General features: G+C 39.1%; 1 protein-coding gene across 10 annotated transcripts in view; it reads right to left on the bottom strand.

Moving 5' to 3' along the window:
• Positions 1-19485, bottom strand: part of tmcc1a (transmembrane and coiled-coil domain family 1a) — a 109581-nt gene that overhangs the window by 79103 nt on the left and 10993 nt on the right. For 6 of the 10 annotated variants that reach the window (XM_088636504.1, XM_088636505.1, XM_088636503.1 and 3 more), the window contains 2 exons: positions 16078-16121; positions 14079-14822 (listed from right to left, as the gene is read on the bottom strand). In XM_088636504.1, coding sequence (XP_088492630.1) covers positions 14079-14657 — 579 coding nt within the window. In that variant the 5' untranslated portion in view covers positions 14658-14822; positions 16078-16121. The remainder of the gene's footprint in view (positions 1-14078; positions 14823-16077; positions 16122-19485) is intronic. The other 4 variants (XM_088636511.1, XM_088636510.1, XM_088636509.1 and 1 more) reach the window with 1 other exon arrangement.

Below are 19485 nucleotides of genomic sequence, written 5' to 3'. Positions count from 1 at the left end.
CTGGCTTTCGTGGAACAAGCTAGTCAAAATGCAAATAATCCTGAGAGGCCTGCTCCTGTCAGATGCAGGTGACAGTGGACGAGCTGAAGAGAGAGAAAAGTTGTGGGTTCCTGACAAAAACAAAAGCCCAGTTACCAGCATTAAGACCTGGAACTCCAGTATTGCATCCTCCACCTGCACCAAATGTACTGAAGCATCCCTCTGTTGATATAAAAAAGCAACTCCATAAGGTTTGTGCGTTGCCGCCTTATAAAACAGAAGAGAAAAAAAAGACACTCCACGTACATTCTAAATAGTATATATAGAATACACTGTGTTTTAAGTATTTCTTTCTAGTATGTAAATATTGACATTTACATATCAGTGCAGCTACAGTATATAACAAAGAATACACAACCAAAAATATGTGATTCCTAAGGATTCCTAAGGACATTGTCATACACTGTAATGGTTAAAAAAGCCAAATTTCCTGTAATGTAGAACATATATGAAAAGAACAAGAGGGCATGTTTTTTTTTTAATTAAGCCTGAAGTACTTGACTGATGACACAAACTCTGGTTTAGAAGTTGCCAGAAGACTAAAGTTGTTTCCCCCAGCCCTCTCCTTAAGTTATAGTACAAAGAAAAAAGACAGCACTTTTCTAGAAGCATTTAGTTTTAAACATATACTATCAACAGAACACAGACAATTTGAGGTTACTCCTATCCAGCACCCCTAATTAGTTCATTTTGTGAAACTGTCAAATGACAAATTGAAACATGCAATTCCTTCTCATTTTGGTTAAGTACAGTGTGTCGGCCTTTGGGAGTTTGTATGTTCCCCCAGTTTTTGCATGGGTTGCCTCCCACAGTCAAAGACACACTGGTAGGTTAATTGGCTTCTGGGAAAACTGGTCCTGGTGCGAGTGTGTTTGTGTCTGTTTGTGAACTGTGACAGACTACTGTCTCATCCAGGATGTATCCGCCTTGAGTCTGTTGCTTGCCGGGATAGGCTCCAGTTTCCAAACACACCTTACAGCAGAGTGAAGTTCTGTCTGATGACCACAAATGCCTAAATATTAGGGCCTATATAAATGCAATTTTCATTCGCTTTTTTGGTCAACCCTATTATTTCTGTGGAAGGCTAGGCTTTTTTCCTAAGTATCAACACAGCAAGAAACTGAGTGCTCATGGCATGACAACTCCTGAACACTGTAATTCTGTTCTTTTTCTGGAAAAGGTTTAAAGAAGGAAAGGCTTGGCCTCACACCTATAAAGAAATGGTGGTTTTACAGTACTTCTGGAACAAGAGTGATTGAATTAATTTACATCCCGTTTTGTAAACAATAAGTCAGGAATCTGAGAATCAGGTACCCACAACTCTACCACATAGTGTGTGTTAAGATAAACCCCAAATTAATGAGTAATAGATTTGAAAACATACAGATCCCAAACAATGAGCAAAGGTGTTGACAAATGACGTAGTTACACTTGGACTAAGTTCAGGCACTTGACTTAGAAGTGGGAGGCAATTATCTATTGAGGAAGGTAATAGCTGTACTGTACCATATTATTCAATATTACAAGTTTGTGCCTGAATTATTAAATGTAACTGTAGGTCTTCTGGCAAAAAAGCAAATAGATTAGAAACAGCCATACAGAATTAATACAGTATATGGTCTTCTTAATTTCTTATATTTCAGTTAAACTCCTTACACAATTACAAGAAGACAGCATCCTTAGTGCTGTTACTTATATTTTGACAAGTTCATTAAGGTGATTTGCTAGATTGCGATTTTTATGTCAAAAATCGAAGTCAAAATGGATAAACACTACATGTAAGCTTCTATTTTGTGCATTATATTTCAGATGCAGCAATTACTAACTATACTGAATGGGTTTAAGCAACATGATAATTTAAAGATAATTTGAAATTAATTCAGAGTGAACAGAACCAGACTGCAGTTACTGTGCGGCGCAATAGAGTTGAACATGCAGCTTTCAGAATCCACCTCAGGGAATAAGATGCATCTTTGACCAAGCCAGCAGGGCCAGTTGACATATAAACCACACGAAGCTTCATCCACAATACGTTCCTCAACTTCAGAAATCCATTCCTACCTCAGTGACAAAGGAGGAAGAAATCGCCCAGACTCAATGGGAAACCACCCAGTGACAATTCCTTGTGTCAAAGTTTCCGTGAGATATACAGTATGAACACTGTTAAGATGGACTGCACTGAGCTGCAAAGAAAATGCTGTTGAGCGCCCTATAAAACAAAATCTATTTTTGGCATAGCAGAATCCTGACACTGTCAGAGAGAGAGCAGCCAACCTTGTGACTCCTGGCACTGCACTGTACAGCTCTGGAACTGGGAGAACTGCTGAACTGGAAGGTCATTCAACCCTAGTGCTGTGGCAACATGGACTAAAGAAACCTGCTCCAACGTTGGACCATAGACTGAAACCTGGCATTTTCTACTTCCCCACCCCAGGAATTTTGTCACTGCAGCCCAACAAAACCTAATAAGAGAGATATGAATTCAGAGTTATAAGCTAATCTAAATATAAGATGTTCTCTATGGAGCAGTACAGTGGCACAGTAGTATGCTACCTCACAACAATGGGGTCCTGAGTTTAATTCTGGACCTGGGGCTTTTGTTGTGTGCAAATAATGAAAAAAAGAAAATAAACTTATGATGTCATATTTCAGTTTTTACAACTCACCTCTCAAGCACTTATGTTGGTAGATCAGCTTATTGAAAATAGCATAGAAGCATAAAACTGGCATTCTTCCAAATAAAATCCTACAGGATGCTTTAAGCACCTGCTCCGTAGAGGCAAATAATGTAAAAGATATTATTTCCACTGATATTTAAGCTGCGGAGGCACTGTGGTGCAGTGGTTAGCATTGCTGACTCACTGTACTGGGTCCCTGATTTCAATTCCAGACTTGGGAAGCTATCTGTGTGGAGTTTGTATGTTCTCCCCGGGTTTGTGTGGGTTTCCTCCAGGTGCTGCACTTTCCTCGCACAGTCTGAAAACATACTGGTAGGCTAACTAACTTCTGGGAAAATTGGCCCTGGTTGAGTGTGTGCATCTTGGGATGGACGGGCATCCTATCCAGGGTGCAACCCGCCTTGCAACCATTGCATGCCAGGACAGGTTCGCCCATAACCCCTGAACTGGAAGAAGCGGGTAGAAAATGGACGCATGGTCCCTCTCAACATATTTCACACTATTTTGTCAAGGTAAACAACTGGGTCATCATTTTATTTTCAAATATTTCACGATTGCCGTTTTTAGTAGACACCATAACCTTGAATGATGTTTCCCATACTGTAAGTGAAACAGAAAAGGTGGAATGGGAACTGTTGACTTTGCCCACATTATACACTCATGGTAAAAATATGAATAACCATCTATACAGTACACCAGTTCAAGCAAGCCTCAGCTTTATTTTGTTTCTGGTGCGCTACTACAAATTGGCTTAAGTGGTGGTGTGAAAACTGAGTTTACAACAGAAAAGAAGGACAATAATGCATCTGATAATGAATTAAAACAGTGAAAAGTGGAACCCAGTTGTCAGAGACAAATATGTTACTGTCTCTAAATGAATCCTTGTTTTGGTGTCACTGTCATATGACACTCTTCCCCACTTGATTCAATATCATCTACTGAAGTGCTGATTGTCACTGTGAAGACACTGATGAGGATTAATGATAAAAGGGTCACATCAGTGCTTCTAATACACCAGGATTAACGATAAAACAGGTGGCCTTGTAGAGCGCTGGATCTCTTCAAAACAACGTCTCCTCTTTAGAGCTCTTCCAGTCTGTGATCTTACCTTGTATCAGTTGCACATTTGTTTGCAAACGCTTTACAAATTTAATTTAAAAAAAAAACTTATGCCTGCTGCACAAATAAATTAATATGCGGGGAACCAAATTGAGAATGCTAGTATCACAGATTTCCAGATTTTTGTGTAAAGATGGTATGTCCTGCAATCAAAACAGGATTCCTGTCTTTCCCTTGTTTTAAAATAAAATGTTATTTTCATTAGATTTCATTGGGCAATATATGCACAGTATATGTGAAACAGCACTATACAATATATAATATGTATAGCAACACCTAACGTGTTGGTAATTGTTGGTAATATATATTATTTAATGGGTGTTAACTTACCAATCGTACAGTGAGTAAGTCCCTGGCTAATTTAAGTAAGGAGGAGCAGTGATCAGAGACTGAGCAGCTGAGCGAGCACTGTCTTAGCCAATCCAGCCTAATGCAAAATTTAGTCACATTAAACTTGTGCCTTTATCTGCCTTGGCTTGCAGCACTGCACGTGTCAGAAAACATTTCCATTCCCGACAGCGCTGGAAGGCAGCCACTGAGACAAATGGTTAACAGTTCTCCTTGATTGTCCTAAATGAGTATAACCACAGCAACAAACAAACAATCTAGATGGGCTACTTGGCCCGCTCTCCTATGAAACCTTGCTCATATTCTTACAAAGGAAAGCCAGCAAGACTTAATACTAAGGGCATGTGGTGTTATGAAGCGATTATGCCAAAGGATAGTCCCTGGCATCATGTGACCTCCTCTTGTCAGTTTTACTTCAGGTCGATGGGCTGTGAAGTGCTGTGAAGTGGTGTAAACTGCTCTTTGTGCTTGTGTTTGTCAAAGACGTGATGTCAGTGCTTGGTACAGGTCTTCCCTTATTAGCAACGCTGTGATACAGTTACTTTATGGCACAAGTGGGCAAAGATCCAAAGGCCTATAAACATTTCTTCCACACACCAGAGGACTATTCCCCAGAGACAGGCTGATGCTAACGTAAGCATATTCAGTTATAACACTTGCTCACACCCCGCTCATTTCAATAGGGTGTACCCCATTAGACTCAATCTATAAGGCCCTGTGCATTGGTTCAAGGGAACCCTGACAAAAAAATCTGTGAATCAGATGATCATATCTATCTTTTGCCAAAAGACATCCTTCCCTTGGCTTTCTGACAATAAAGGAAACCAGAGCTTCAAAATTCTGGCTGCACACAAGCCTGTCTTATCACAGGGATATTAAGCCTAGTTGTCCCACAATGAGGGACTTAATGGAGCATGCAGTGCTAAAACACTCTTCTCCCTAACATCTCATTCAGAGTTCAGTGAACTGTTATGGAAAAATGAATACTGTTGTCTCTTAACTGTGGTTCTGGAAATGTTTACAAAGTAAACTTACTTTTCTATTTCTGATTTTTCCAGTGGCAGTAGATTTTACTTGTCCTACCCAGAAAACATGGTTAAAGTTTTAAATACTAAGGCAGTACATTGGTTAGAACTTCATATTGAATAATCAGTTCACGTACTGCTACAATGCAGTGTAACCCTGCAAATCAAGGACTCATACTGTGCGACTGTAGTTTGGCAAATGAAGAACTGGGCAAAATGCCCAACTGCACTTAATCCACACCTTAAATCCTTAAATCCCAAAGGCCTTTAAACAAAGAGTGATATTAAACATTATAGTTCCCACTCTTGCTGTGCATTTCCAGCTTTTTAATAATTTCATAAAACTAAGTTGAGGCTATTTAAATAGTCAAACACCAGGGGGCTCAGCAAACCGGAAAAAAATGTTCTTGAGAAATTCACAACTCCAACTAGGAAATGTCTTAATAAAAAAACATAATAATGTTCTTAATAATCCAGCTTTTCTGCAAGGTTCTCAGGAGAAACCTAATAACAATATTAAACTCAATAAACTCAGATGAAAAAGAAACTAAACTAGATTCAACTATTATTTTTTAAAAATGTGGAAACGCAGCTGGCAGATCTGCAAGGTTAGCAAGCCAGCAGTAGAGTTTTTTTTAGAGTCAGATATAAACCACAAAGTATTAATAACACAAATGTACTGTGTGGGGTGTGGTGGTGCTAAAGTGAAGAGTGAGATGGGTATAAAGAGAAGTTTATGGATGTGACAGATCACATGCTTTATCACTGGTTAAACACTGTTTTTCCACCCTCTCCTCATAGTGTCACCACAAACACTATTGTGGCCAGAACAGGGAACAGACATACAGACAGGGGGGTAGCCCCCTGTTTTAGACAGCTGAGAAAGCACATGTCTCAATGTTCCTCACCAATGCCGGGCCACAGAAAGCACTGGTGGTGCTCTACCACTTCCTGGTATTTTTGTGGGCAGACGATGTGAAGGCAGTGAGTTTTTGTGTGAAACTCCTAGCCTGCGATGTAATCAGATTGATCCTTTCACACTGGGGTCAACACATCCATCTGGTATTTATAAGGCAAACTAGGGGTTGGGGTTTACAGTGATAAATATGTGCTGGGTCCCCAAATTCCCACAAAATGAAACGGCTCACCAAGCGGATCTGTAGTCCACACAGAAAGATGAAGGGGACAAAAGGATGTAATTTCAGCTGGTTGGGCATGGGCACAATTACTGGCCAGACTGAATAAAAAGGTAAGCCAAAAACCAGGCCCCAGCTCTCCCAACATCAATGGAAACGCATTAAGGTTTTTTCTGTGAATATGGAGTCTACCTTTCTTGGCACTTATCTGCAATGCCATACAGTTTATATCAGTATAGCGCATTCTCCTCAAGATATCTCATGCACTCTTTTGTATACATAAATAACTGTGAATTTAAAACTATGAATAACAAACATGAATGCTAAAAGAAAAAATCAACAAAACTGCAAAAACAAAATGTCAAATATTTTAATTTCTTGCATGTATCTGAGAAAAAAAGCAATTTTCCAGAAAGTATCTTGATCAAGGGCTTAGCAGAAGTGGGATCTATCTGAAGTCTGAGCTCATGGTCTTCAGGTTATTTGTTTGTGCTCAGTGTGCACTATGATTGTGCTCAATGTACGTGCCAGTTATTTGCAAACTGATGAGCAGTTTCAGGAAAGGGAAAATGTTTTTGGACTTTGCAGCAATGTTTTGGATTTTTGGAGATGTTTATAGCAAACCAAAAGGGTTAAAGCACAACACTGAAAAGACACTCCAATCCCTTTTGAAAACAGGATGGTTTGGAACAGCACGTAGCTCGTTCTGTTCACATTAGTTATACAGTATATACTGGATGCTATTATAAAATAAGACTTTTTTTTACAAAGGAATAAAGACATGTAATTCACATTTTATTTTATTTAGTGATTAAAAAAGCTGCAAGCACTGAGACCAAATTTTATGTATAGTGCAGATGTTCATTCCCAAGTAATAATACAGTAAAATATTTTAATTAAAGCTTGGTACATGTTTTTGTCCTATGTGAGCATACTATACAATAGAGCCAGTAAGCACTTAAACAACAAGTTTAAATGTTGTGTTGCACAACATACTGTATGAGCTAGTCAGAGACACAGATTACTGACTAGACTGAGCACAACACTCGGAATGGGATACGAGTAGTTCCAAGACTGTTACTGTACTTATGATATGAGCTGTGCAACACAATAACTTCTCAGGATGTTTGACAGAAATCTGAAAGGACACCACACAGCAAAAAAGATGTGTACTTTAGTTACATCAGCGGTTTCGTCTTGGAGAAGTCAAATTTCCAAGAACTAGCTAGAGGGTGTGCAGTGTTGACTTTTCACTCACAAGTGCCCGGCACTCTGGTAGTCTGGTTTAACGAGAATGATAGTCTCAGTCCTGTACCACACTCTTTGAAAGTCACACAGCAAGGCACATCACCCTTCTGCCCTTTCCCACTTATTAAGAATAATTTTTACCAGGATCCTTCAAGCTACTTTAAAGATTCGTATTAGCAATTTCATGGATCTTTTCAAATTTTCATGTTTCATTGCTCTTCACAGAATTGCATTAGTCATAGCATGACACTGCTGCTGTCTTTATGTGGTTCACTCAGTGTGGAAGGCATAGGACAGTCATAAGCTAATAACGGTTAGATATTAATAACTCCAACTGAACATTTCCAGTTGTCTACAGGCCAAATGAGACCAATACAGTACAGAGCTTATACACCTTCCAGCCCCTGGTACCATGCAGTGCCGATGCCAGCTATTGTTTCTATAGGACAGGTTGTTTCTGTGCCAACAGAGGCTCATTGTTCGCCAAGTGGCCCAGTGCAGTGCTCAAGAGACTGTTTACCACTCTAACTTCTGGGCCACTGTGGGAGCAGGCCTGGCCTTGACACGGCATCAGGAGATCTACCCATAGTTTAACTAAAAGATGGCTGGCCTGAGAAAAAGAGCACAGCCTTTGTGTTCATACAGTTAAAGGCATGAGTTGGATCTTTTATATCTGACTCTCCTTTCAGTATCCCCAAAAGAAAATGAGTAACACAAACAAAAAGCATTCATTCATCAAAAGTCATTCATTCTGAGTGCTGATTCTGATTCAATCGCAGCTATAAACTGTAAACAAACATGCTTGGGCATGAGCCTGGCTATTTTATGTCAGTCATGTGTTTGCCTAGAACATTTACAATTATGTTCATCATTGAGAATTACAAATCAATTTCCGCACTTTATATTTCGCAATTACTATATTTGTCACTACAGACGTGAACACATTAAAGATATACTGTAGGCATTTATGATACTAGACATAGGCTAATTATTTAATAGTGTATTTTCTGTTTGTAAAATTCCAATAAAGTAATTACTATAGTTTGGGTAAGCAGAAGTACTTTGCACACCTTTGAGTTTATGCAACTTGTATATGAAGATGAGTTAGAACTCTATCTATAGTCTTTAATTATCACTTGCTTAATCAGGCTTACTGCAAAATGCCCATAATTTTCCAAAACATAAAACTTTATAATATGGAAAAAGTATAACTTTAATCACAACGAAATTAAATCTTATATTTTTATAATGTAACTAAGCCCAGATATGTGTACTGTATGACAAGTCATCTCTGTACTGAGGGCTTTAGTGACCTACTTTAATATGTCACCACATGTAAATCATTAGGCTCCATGAGAAGCAGGATAATATAGAACATGGCTTATATAACAGTGATTCTGAATCATTTATTGTGATAGAAATGATGCTGGGATAAGATAAATAAAAAATGTAAAATACTAAGCACATGTTTGGTAACAGTGGTAAATGTTTGGTAACACTAAAGAAGTCAGAAGTGAGAAGGAAAGTAATGTCTCTTCTAACTTTTACAAATGGAGACATTTTAAACTGATGCAATAAATTCATTAGGCAGCAGCTCTTTCCACACGTTTAAATTCAATGAAATCTGGTTTTCTATCCAAGGACTGAGATGCCACAAAGCAAGTTCGTGCACAAGAATTATACAGGGGAAACAATGCTCTGTTGTAAACCGGGTGAACAATGATTAATTCTTACTGTTGGTTTAATGATAACAGCGACAAGTTCAAACTGAGTGACACGGTAGAGGTTTGAGTAAAAACTTGAACTCTTAGGCTAAAAAAGGCACCATCATTTGGATGAAACATGAAACTGAGGTCCTGATATTCCAAGGTCATTAAAAATCTCAGGATGCATCTCGAAAAGAGGCATCATTCATGTCTTCGACCACGTTGTTTTAGAAAAATGGGTTGTGGATGTATGGAACAAGCCATCCAACAGATACCCTGGCTTCTATAAAACAATAACTGGCCGAGCTCCTCATGACCTCTTACTGTCTGCAAACTTACACAGGACTAGGTGAGGGAAATGAGCCTTGAATTTTGAAACTTGACAAAATCTTCAGGTTTATCTAGGTTCAAAAACTTACAAACCCAAACAAACTGGGTAGGTTAAATAGCCTCTTTTTCTTTGCATACATTCTGAGGTGGTCTTTTAGCATTATATTGAATTTAGTGAGACAACAAAAGCACAAGCTGTGCCTGCACACAGAAGACTAACATATCAGGCATCACAGCACTGGCAGCAGTACAACAGCTCAGATGTTAAGTCTCGGTCAAGTTTAATTTCCTGCCAGCGTATGCAGAAAATCCTGGGGGCCGTGACATAAACTAACAAGCAGGGCGGCTGCTCAGTAGGAGGAAAAGATGAGTGCAGGAGCCAAGGGCACTGCACTCAGCTGGCTGTGTAGAATGTGCTCAGGAGCCAGCCGCTCAAACGCCTTGCAGAACAGAAAGGGACAGAAAAAGAGAACATGGCAGCGCCTTAAACTGCAGAACCATTAGTCAGGGAAACAATTCTATACGTAAATTCAAGGAAACCAACACGAAAAAAGAAAACATTAAGGCTACAGTGTTTTCCTTAATCTCCTTAAAAAGTACCTTAAAAGCCTACTTTTAGTCAAGCTCCACTGTGGCTATGCTGCCAGTGGAAAGCCTGTGTGTTTGTAGCGCTAGAGAGGGTGTGACTGATGCTGGGTGAGGCTCTTTCGGCTCGGCTGTAATCCCACAGCACAGGTTATGCAGGTACAAGGGAGTCTGTGTCAGGAGGAAACAGTGTACCCCACCCTTATTAGAATAAAAACTAGTTATATTTTATATTGTTCTGAGATCCTTTTGTACCCCAGATTTAAACACACTATTATTTACATTTCATTGTCCTCAGTGTTTTCAACATTCTGCTGAACTCCTCTGTATCAGTGTTATTTACGGCCGCCCAACTCTATGCCTTGAGTATCCAACATACAGTTTCAGCCTGCTTTTGACCCCTAAAGAAGAAGGCTCCCGTCCTTAGATAATCTGAGCGTACTGGCCTTTCTCTCATCTCCTTCATAGAACACAGAAGCTATTCTGAGGAGACTAGGGATTACCCACACATTCACAGCATCTGAGCAGGTCACCCTGGGAGAAATGTTTGTGCTGGAGCTGGGGAAACCTGCAAAGTCCAGAACTGAACCCAAGAAACAAGAACTACGAGGCTGCAGTACTAATCACCATGCCACATCACAGTTCAAAATCATAACGTACATTCTGTGACATCCCGCAACTACAGTTTTATCATTAAAATTGAAATGCACAGTTACAAGCTGCTTGTGAATTCTATGCAACTTGGCAGATGGTTAATTTAGACAAAACAATTTTATTGTAAATTACTAACATCAACGTTCTGCTATTGATTACATTTCAGAAACATCCACTAGGAATTTGACTTGCCCTGTTATCACCCTTCTAGTCATTCCCATTTTTCCTCTGTTTTCCCCACCCACTACTTCCCCACTACTTGCTCTCTTCTCCACAGCCAGGCTTGTGTTGAGCTCTCCTTTTACTTTATACTATGGAAATAATCTCCGATTGTTACCCTTTTAACCTACAACAGATTACTGTCAAACATCGGGCACTTAGAACACACAGCTGGGCACAAAGGGATTTATTGTGTCTGGGGTGCAGTCTGCAATCTTACTGCATTCAAAAACACAGATTCAGAGAATGCAGAACAGTGTGGTATATAAAGCCATAAAAACATTCATTAAACTACTAATGATAAAACCGGGAACGAATGTTCAGTGATGACGTAGTCCTAAAGTGATTGTGGGAATTAGTTAGAATGTATTCTCATTGATCCTGAAAGCTAGGGCGCTAATTTCAGGCATGGTAGTTGCATTAGGATTAATGCTTACAACTATGGTTAAATCAGTGAGAGCTGGCCAAAGGCTATGTTTGGGTAGTCCTTACTTATTGGATAAAGGCTTTGCATTTATCAATTTAAGCAATTTAACCAGCAAGTAAAATAAAAATGAACATAAATGTCAAATAATACATAGTTTTTAAATATATAAAGAATCGCAAATGGTTTTAACTTAAGTAATGTCATATTTTAAACGATATAGTACTGTAATAGAGTGGAGCAGAGATATTCACTCCTGGTCTTTTTAGAAGAATCAAGGTTCAATTCTTTTGCTCTGCCACCAACGTGACTTAAACAATATCCTCTTTCTTTGGAGGAAATGCAAAACAGAGGTGCTATGTTACAGTAAATCCAGTACTATGTGGTATCCCTGGCCCCAGGTAATGACTTGTTGAATGAAAGGCGCTGCTACATAACTGATTATTGTTATAAGCTCTTTTCTGTACTCCTTGCATCATTCTATTCATTTCAAACGCAAACAGTGAATCACATATTTCTAGGTCAGGCTACAATTATCTGCCCTTTACTGCATCATGCATTTCCTTCCTGCTTTGTAGACAAAGTAAACAGCAATTGAGAAACACACCCCTTACATACAGTAAATCCACAGCTCATTTACAGCGCTTCTGCTTCTTGCTATTCTGTGGCAGGTATCACATTCATAATATACAGAAATTATTTCAAGAACTTCTTTACTTGATATGATGGTACAAAAAGGGGAGACATTAAAATGAAAACTTGTCAATTACTGTCAGATGTACCAAATGAACTGGAAAGGTTTCATGTTTTGTACTGCTTATGATCTAGAAATATGGGAAGAGATAATTATATCACCATCATGCAGATGAAAAGAAGTAAGACACAGCTGCAATGAATACAATGCTGATTGCGTATATTTGTCTTGAATTTGTGGTTTGTACAGAAGAGTCAGCTAACAACTGGTTTAACCTATAATGAATGTCTTGAGTATAAGCATGACCCACCATGCCATCTAAATGGATTACGCACATGGAAATCAGAGAAGTAGGACATCCAGCGTGTTGCTAAAAATGCAAAGCCACAGACGTTTGAGAAATAACACCATGTATAACCACACTATATTAAAGCCTATTCTTAACAATGATGACAGTACCTAGAGCCCACACGCCTATTGAGAAACCTATCATTACAGATTATCTCCTTTGCCATAAACTACTGCACAGTAGGATTCTGATATGTACTTTCTAAAAACAATTAGATAAACCCCCTTTGTTTCTCCATTTTGCTATGAAGCTTTTAAAATCATTTTAAAATTTGAGTCCATGCAAATAACTGCATGCAAATGCCAAATAACTCCAGTTAGGACTCTTAAGTCTTTCACCAAACATATCCGGTCTGATGCATGAAGGATAGAGAGGAAGTCCATGCCGAACAAGAACAGCGCTGATCTACAATAGTTTGTTAAACCAACTGGAAAGTTGGATGGAGAGAATTAATGCTCAGTGACCGGCAGAATTATATAGCCATGAAGTGTAGTGCTGGGATCTGCTCCACAAAGGCTGTGAACACAGGTCTATCAATTCTGCTGTGTGGCAAAACATACCAAAACAGTACATCTTCCAGGAATCCTTATATACCAAACACACAGCAACATAAAAGCACATAGAGTAGAGGAATACAATGTAATACAGAATGGGTGAAGCGCACAGAGATTTATTCGCACACCATAGGAGGCAACAGGGGCAAGACTGTCCACTTGACTTTATTTTTTAATGCAGTGCTCATAAATTGCTGAAGAACATTTCCACTGTACAGCTAACAAATATCACAAATTAATTGTGAAAGAGATTGACCTGTACAGTGGTATTGCAATAATATGAATTGCAGAGCTAAGCTGGTGTAAATCATTTCCTCTTCATGCTATTACAAAAACATCTTCCAGCAGAAACGAGATCTTTAAATAAATCCACTTTAAACTGGAATATCAGACTATGACTTGTAAATCCATCAAACTCGTATAACTATGTTTTAATTTACAGAAGGTGATCTGCCATTTAGCCCCAGTTTGTTTGAGTTATTATGTTCCTAGGAACATCCCTGACCAGCTGGTCCAGCTGTGAGTTACAGACCTAATACCCCACTATAAATTTGCCTCAGAAGATAGAGGCATAGCAATTTAGTTAGCCTAAGAGATTTTGAATTACGAGACTTCAAGGAGCTAGAAAAGCAGGATTCACACCAAGTAGGATTCACCTGTTAAAATATTTAGGGTCCACTTCTATAGACATCTTAAACAGCACATCCTGTAATACATGTAAGTGTAACAAGGCGAGGCTGACACAGTGCTATTATTTTAGAAAAAATCTAATTACATATGAGGCTATTCAGCTATCCAGCTGTGTTAGCATGCACAGGCCACATGTAGGCTTTTCCTATTAACCATATTTCCATACTAGAGTCCCCACCTCTCCTGCTGGAATCATCCAGACCTGGCACACTGCACTGTTAAGCACCATTTCTCTGCTGATTGCCCATCAGAAGTATTTAAGAGACCCACTGTGACTTACTCTCTCACTTTCATCACAAGAAAGGTGTCCAGGGGCAGGCAGGACCTCGGCCAGAGTAGAGTTGCTGGGTGCATCAGTGGTTGATGATGACCGGGGGCGGCCAGATTGCAGCAGGGCTTCCTGGGTACTCCTTCGGTGGATCTGTGGGCTGCCCTTGGGGGGGTCCCCGGCTGTTTTGTTGCGCCGGCTGTGTAGGCTAGTCCCGCGCTTCATCATGGGCGCACCTCTGATCTGCTGCAGCACACGGTTCAGAGCTGTGGGGTGGGCGCAAGTTTGGGGGTCAGTGTCTGTAAGGGGAGCAGGGCTATTGGACGGTTCTTGCCCTAGTTCTGGGGGCTCGGCAGAACCCCCAGAGGAGACAGCCGGAGGGACATCATGGGGTGAAACGGAAGAGCGCCTCCGCTGGGGTTGAAATAACTGTTTCAAGCCCTGCCCAAACACGCCAATGTTCTCCAAGGCATTGTGGGTGATTTTGGTCAAGGCGTGCTCCGGCTCAGGCGCCTTTTTGCCCTCCGTCTCTGATGGTTGGCCTCCCGGCTCTGGCTCCTCATGGTTTTGTTCACTACTACAGTGATCCATCAGAAGGACCCCCAGCTCGGATCAGGCACAAGTCTCATAGGGGAGGGCTCTTGATGCAGCGCTCTACCTATGCTGTCAGTAAGGCAGGTCAAAGCTGTGCAGTGGTACTCAATTTGGGGTTGTGCACGTGCATGCATCAGTAGGTGGGCTCAAAGTCATGCTCGTCTACCACAAAAGGAAATAAAATCAATTACAACATGCACTACTTACTGAACAGAGCAAACAAAAAAGAAGAAATGCAGAGTTTAATGCAGCCGTGAAACATGGAAGTTAAGAAGCACGTCCAAACACAAAAACTGCAATGTGATTAATTTCAGATTAATTTAACATGTAAGTATATGAAATTGAACTGCCACCTTGCAGTGTCTTATGACTGCACATTCACATGTTTTAAATAAATGCATAAACAATCAGAAAGGTGACGAACTAGGACAAAATCTCTGGCGCAATGCTTTTCTCTGAAGACACACTGCACTAGATGAAACAAAAAGACTTGTTTTTATTTTCATTTTATTTTATTGCATTTAGACAAGAAAAGTCTAAATGCATTACAAATTGCTTCATATATCGCTTAAGGAACATAAGAAACCCAGAAAACAGAAGATATAGCACTTTACCAATCAAAGATAAACTGCAAGGACAGTTATCCTTTTAACAGAAAGCCCTAAAGACCCAAAGGGCACAAAAGAGTGTGTAGCTTCCATTATCTGACTGCCCATGCATTTGTGAATGCTTTTTTATTCTCAATCCAGATCCCAAAAGTGGCAGTTCCTGTTACTTGAACTCAGGAGATAGTTGAAATAATGGCTTAACATTTCTTTGAAGTACAAAGCTTTTTGTGAGCAAAACTAAATTTGCACTACAATACTAATGTGTTTTGTAATTCTGTCAAAACTTTTTTAAATAATTACGCATGATCTGTTAAACAGTTACTGTTAGAGTACTGTTATGTACAATTACTGTTAATAGTTGCTTCTGATGATAGCAGAGCAAAATTAAATCACTAAAATTATTGAATTAAATTCAAGGCTCTACCTCTATCTTTCCCATTTAGACATAATAGAAATGTTGCCTGGACTTGAGAATTTGAATTATCTCATAATCTGAGCTGAAGATCAGAAATGTTGTGCTGCAAAAAGAAACAGTACAATAAGGACTCTCTGAAGATCAACCCTCTGCTGGTAATAAAGAACCAGCACATGTAGCCAAACAAATCTCACTCATCCCAAATTTTCAATGTAGAAATCAGCTTTGAGTTTTGTCTGAGGCTGACAGGAAATCTGGTCAGATAATGTGGTTTTGTGATCTCAGATTCTGTGTTCAGTATACAGTACATTAACGGAAGGCTGTAGTTCACTTCACAGAGTTCTTAATATCTGAACATTAGAAACAGAACTACACAGAGTAGAAGTACACTTACCATCTGCCCAGTTCAGCCTATCCTTTCTCAGTGCTCAGGGTTTGCTGCAGAATATAAAACAGATAAACTCTTTTAGGATGATATTGATTTTTGCCTTTGAAAATAAGCTCAGCACCCAAATAAACCAGTACCTGACATTTCAGAGTAGAATTTATTGAATTTATTTGATGAATCAGGAAAGAAAACTGTATAATCTTCATCATTTGCCTCTGACATTTGCACAAATGGACAGAGTTATAAACATCAGTACATGTAATCAATCAGGCAGTGACTGTATTAACTTGAATAGATGCAATAGGTCAAGAGTAGGCAACCCTGGTCTAAGAGTTCAACTGGCACCTAATTAATTTCTTATAAGAAATTATAAGATTATCTGACATCTTATCCACTTAATTGGGTCAATTAAAATGAAACTGTAGTCCCAATTTCTCCAACTGGTTAGTACATTTCTGAAACAAAATAAATTCATTGACGGTATAGAAAAAGTTGACAAATTAACTAATTAAGCACAAAATCATGAATTTTTCTCAAGTGCCGTAAATCACGATGTTGTCACAAACCACTAAGGGGGAGAACGAAAGTTCACGCAAATTGCAACATGAAGTAACCCTTCCCGCTCACTAGTTACAAGTCAAGACTCATGTAACGCAATGTGCGAGCTAATAAGTACAGGTTGTACAAGCAAACATTTCACCGTGCATGCAGAGTTTACAAGTAGTATTTGGTGGCAAAACCGCCTCAAAGTTGAGAGCAAAATGTCTGCTGGATTGAATGAGTTATAATACTCACAAGCTTGTTTCTTTACAATGTAATAGGGCCACTTCACGTCAATGGAAATCTGTCGTCTCATTCTGAATTGCAGACTATTGTGCTGTGCATACATGGTAATATCTGTGATGCAGATTGGAGGCTTTACAAGTTACTGTGTACAATTTATTTTCATTGTGGCCTAAAATGCTTTCATCAGTGCCGATTCTTTTTAACACTAAAATATAAAAATAGCATTGCAGTTCCCCTTCAAGTTTTTAAGGTATGGCAACACAGATGGTGCAGATATCTGATATTTCATGATGCTTCTCTTGTTGAGAGAAAACTAGAAATTCTAAAGTATGTATTAATCTTGGCTCTTTTCTTTTCTCTTTACAATTTATATTTTCTTACAATTTCTTAATTGTATTTTAAGCCTCCATTAAATCTGTTTTGTTGGTTTCTGTTTCTTTTAGGAAGTAGATTACAAGCTGGTAACATCTCTCCCAGACCTAATGGGTTGACAATTGCAGTGCACATGTATTTTCACTTTATTTCCTCAAATCACCCTGAATAATAGTCATTATACTAATAATGCCCACAATCTTAAATGTCACATTTGTGAGCACATTCAGCATACCTCAGCACAAAAGGTCAGAAAAAGAACAGTCAGATAGTAGAGTTGCTCATCCAGATAGGTGGTCTCCAGAGAGCCCACAGTGTAATTGTTATGACCCCAAGTGTCTAGGGGCAAAGGGGTCTAACATTTAGGATAATTTTTGGAAGCAGGTGGGTTCTGGTGGGGGACTAGGAAGCATGTCAACAAGGGTTGGTGCAAAAGTGATTATTTTAAGGTGAATAAGTGACTGGTACGAAATAACACACAGGGATAGGGAACTAGAGTGGTGCCAAAGAAAAGAAAATAACAAACAAAGTGGAGCTGGATAAGAAAGTGAGGGAAGCTGACCTAACTGCAAAAGAAAACCCAAAACACTCAGTCTTCAACATCTTCAAACAACCTAGCTAACCTCCACTGACTACCCAAAACCATACAAGACAAAACAGCACTCACCCGTCCTTAACTAGTGTTACTTATACAAAAATCAACTACGTATGTAGAATGTATCCAACAACCTAAACTAGCCCTAAAGTTCACACAAATACACAAGTGAACTAGGAATACAAATAAGGGAAAACAAGAGTAGTCAACAGGAACAGGGTAAAAAAAGAACACAAAGGTTGAACATATAACACGTTAGGGCAAGGTAATGGCAAAATAAACGATAAACAAACGAAAGTACAAGGAGACGAACAGAAACCAACAAAAGCTGAAGCTATACGAAAATACACACACACAAAACAAACCAACAAAGCCGAACCAAATCCAAAAGCGAAATGAAGCAAAGCGAAATGAAGCAAAGCGAAATGAAGCAAAGCGAAATGAAGCAAAGCGAAATGAAGCGGGACCGACATCAAATGAAAGACCTCTTCCTTCTGAAAACCTCCATGTTATATACTGGATAAGATGCACTCTGATTGGCTGAGAAGCTGATTAATGATGATGTCACATAGAAACGATATAATGATGGACCAATGGGGGAGGGAGAACAATCAAGGTCAGGAAGTGGAAAACAGCAACAAAACACACATGGACCACATACTGGGACGTAATAGTAACATAGTACAAAATGTTCCATAATATTCAAATCAGTTGTAGCACAGGAACAGCTTGTCCATAATAATTTCTCCTGTCATGCTTTCCCACACATTAAATACAGGTGCATTTTTGCTAGATTCATTCATTAGCCATGATGCATCAGTTAACACCCAAACCACACACAGATGAAACAGGGAGCAGGGAGATTAATCTGTCTTTGTACACATCGACCACAGTAGCAATACTGATCCCATTCAGTGGCGATGTTTAACAATGTGTCTGATGCTTTTCTGAACTGGCTTGCAGAATGACCATTAAATTATAAAGGAGGCAGAGGATAAATGACTGAGTCATTCTTACTTCAGTTCGATAATTCACATTCATTAACGTACGAGTCAGTTGCATGTAATACTATGATATACATCATGTTGATTGGACTGCTCCTATATTATAGACACAAAAGCAAATGAACAGAGAAAGGTCTAAAAATCATTAAACCACAACTGTGAACACAAAAATCCTCCCGACTAAAAGGAAAGCTAAAATAAGTTAATTACATAACTGTTTTCACAACTGTAATTATCAGCTCCATCAAAAAGGTTGGATAGTAAAAAAGTTTTCTTTTTTCAGACTATTAGCACCTAAGTTTTTTTATTTCAGTTCAGCAAATCAATTGTCTGTAGCCTCATCACAACAGTGTCTACATGCAACCTCAGCTGCATAAAAGCCAGTGTGTCTCACTTCACCCAAGATGCCTAACTTAACTTATTACGATATTTTATTTGTTATTGGATATGATTAATCTGTCTCAACATTATTCTGGGAATTGGAGCTATTTTTCAGGTATGGTGTCATTTCATGGAGTAGCCTGTCCTATTTGATCTGTAGAACTGTCTGTCCAGTTAACAACAGATGTTTCTGAATCATTTCAGTTTTGTCTTATTCAGACCTTCAGTGTGGGGATTTTAAACTGCATCACTAAATGACAGCATCAACAGAACTGG

This window comes from Lepisosteus platostomus, chromosome 6, assembly GCF_059453375.1.
Source record: "Lepisosteus platostomus isolate fLepPlt1 chromosome 6, fLepPlt1.hap1, whole genome shotgun sequence".
Classification (NCBI taxonomy): domain Eukaryota; kingdom Metazoa; phylum Chordata; class Actinopteri; order Semionotiformes; family Lepisosteidae; genus Lepisosteus; species Lepisosteus platostomus.
Note: the sequence above shows the minus strand (reverse complement) of the source record. Positions and strands in the feature narration are given on the sequence as shown.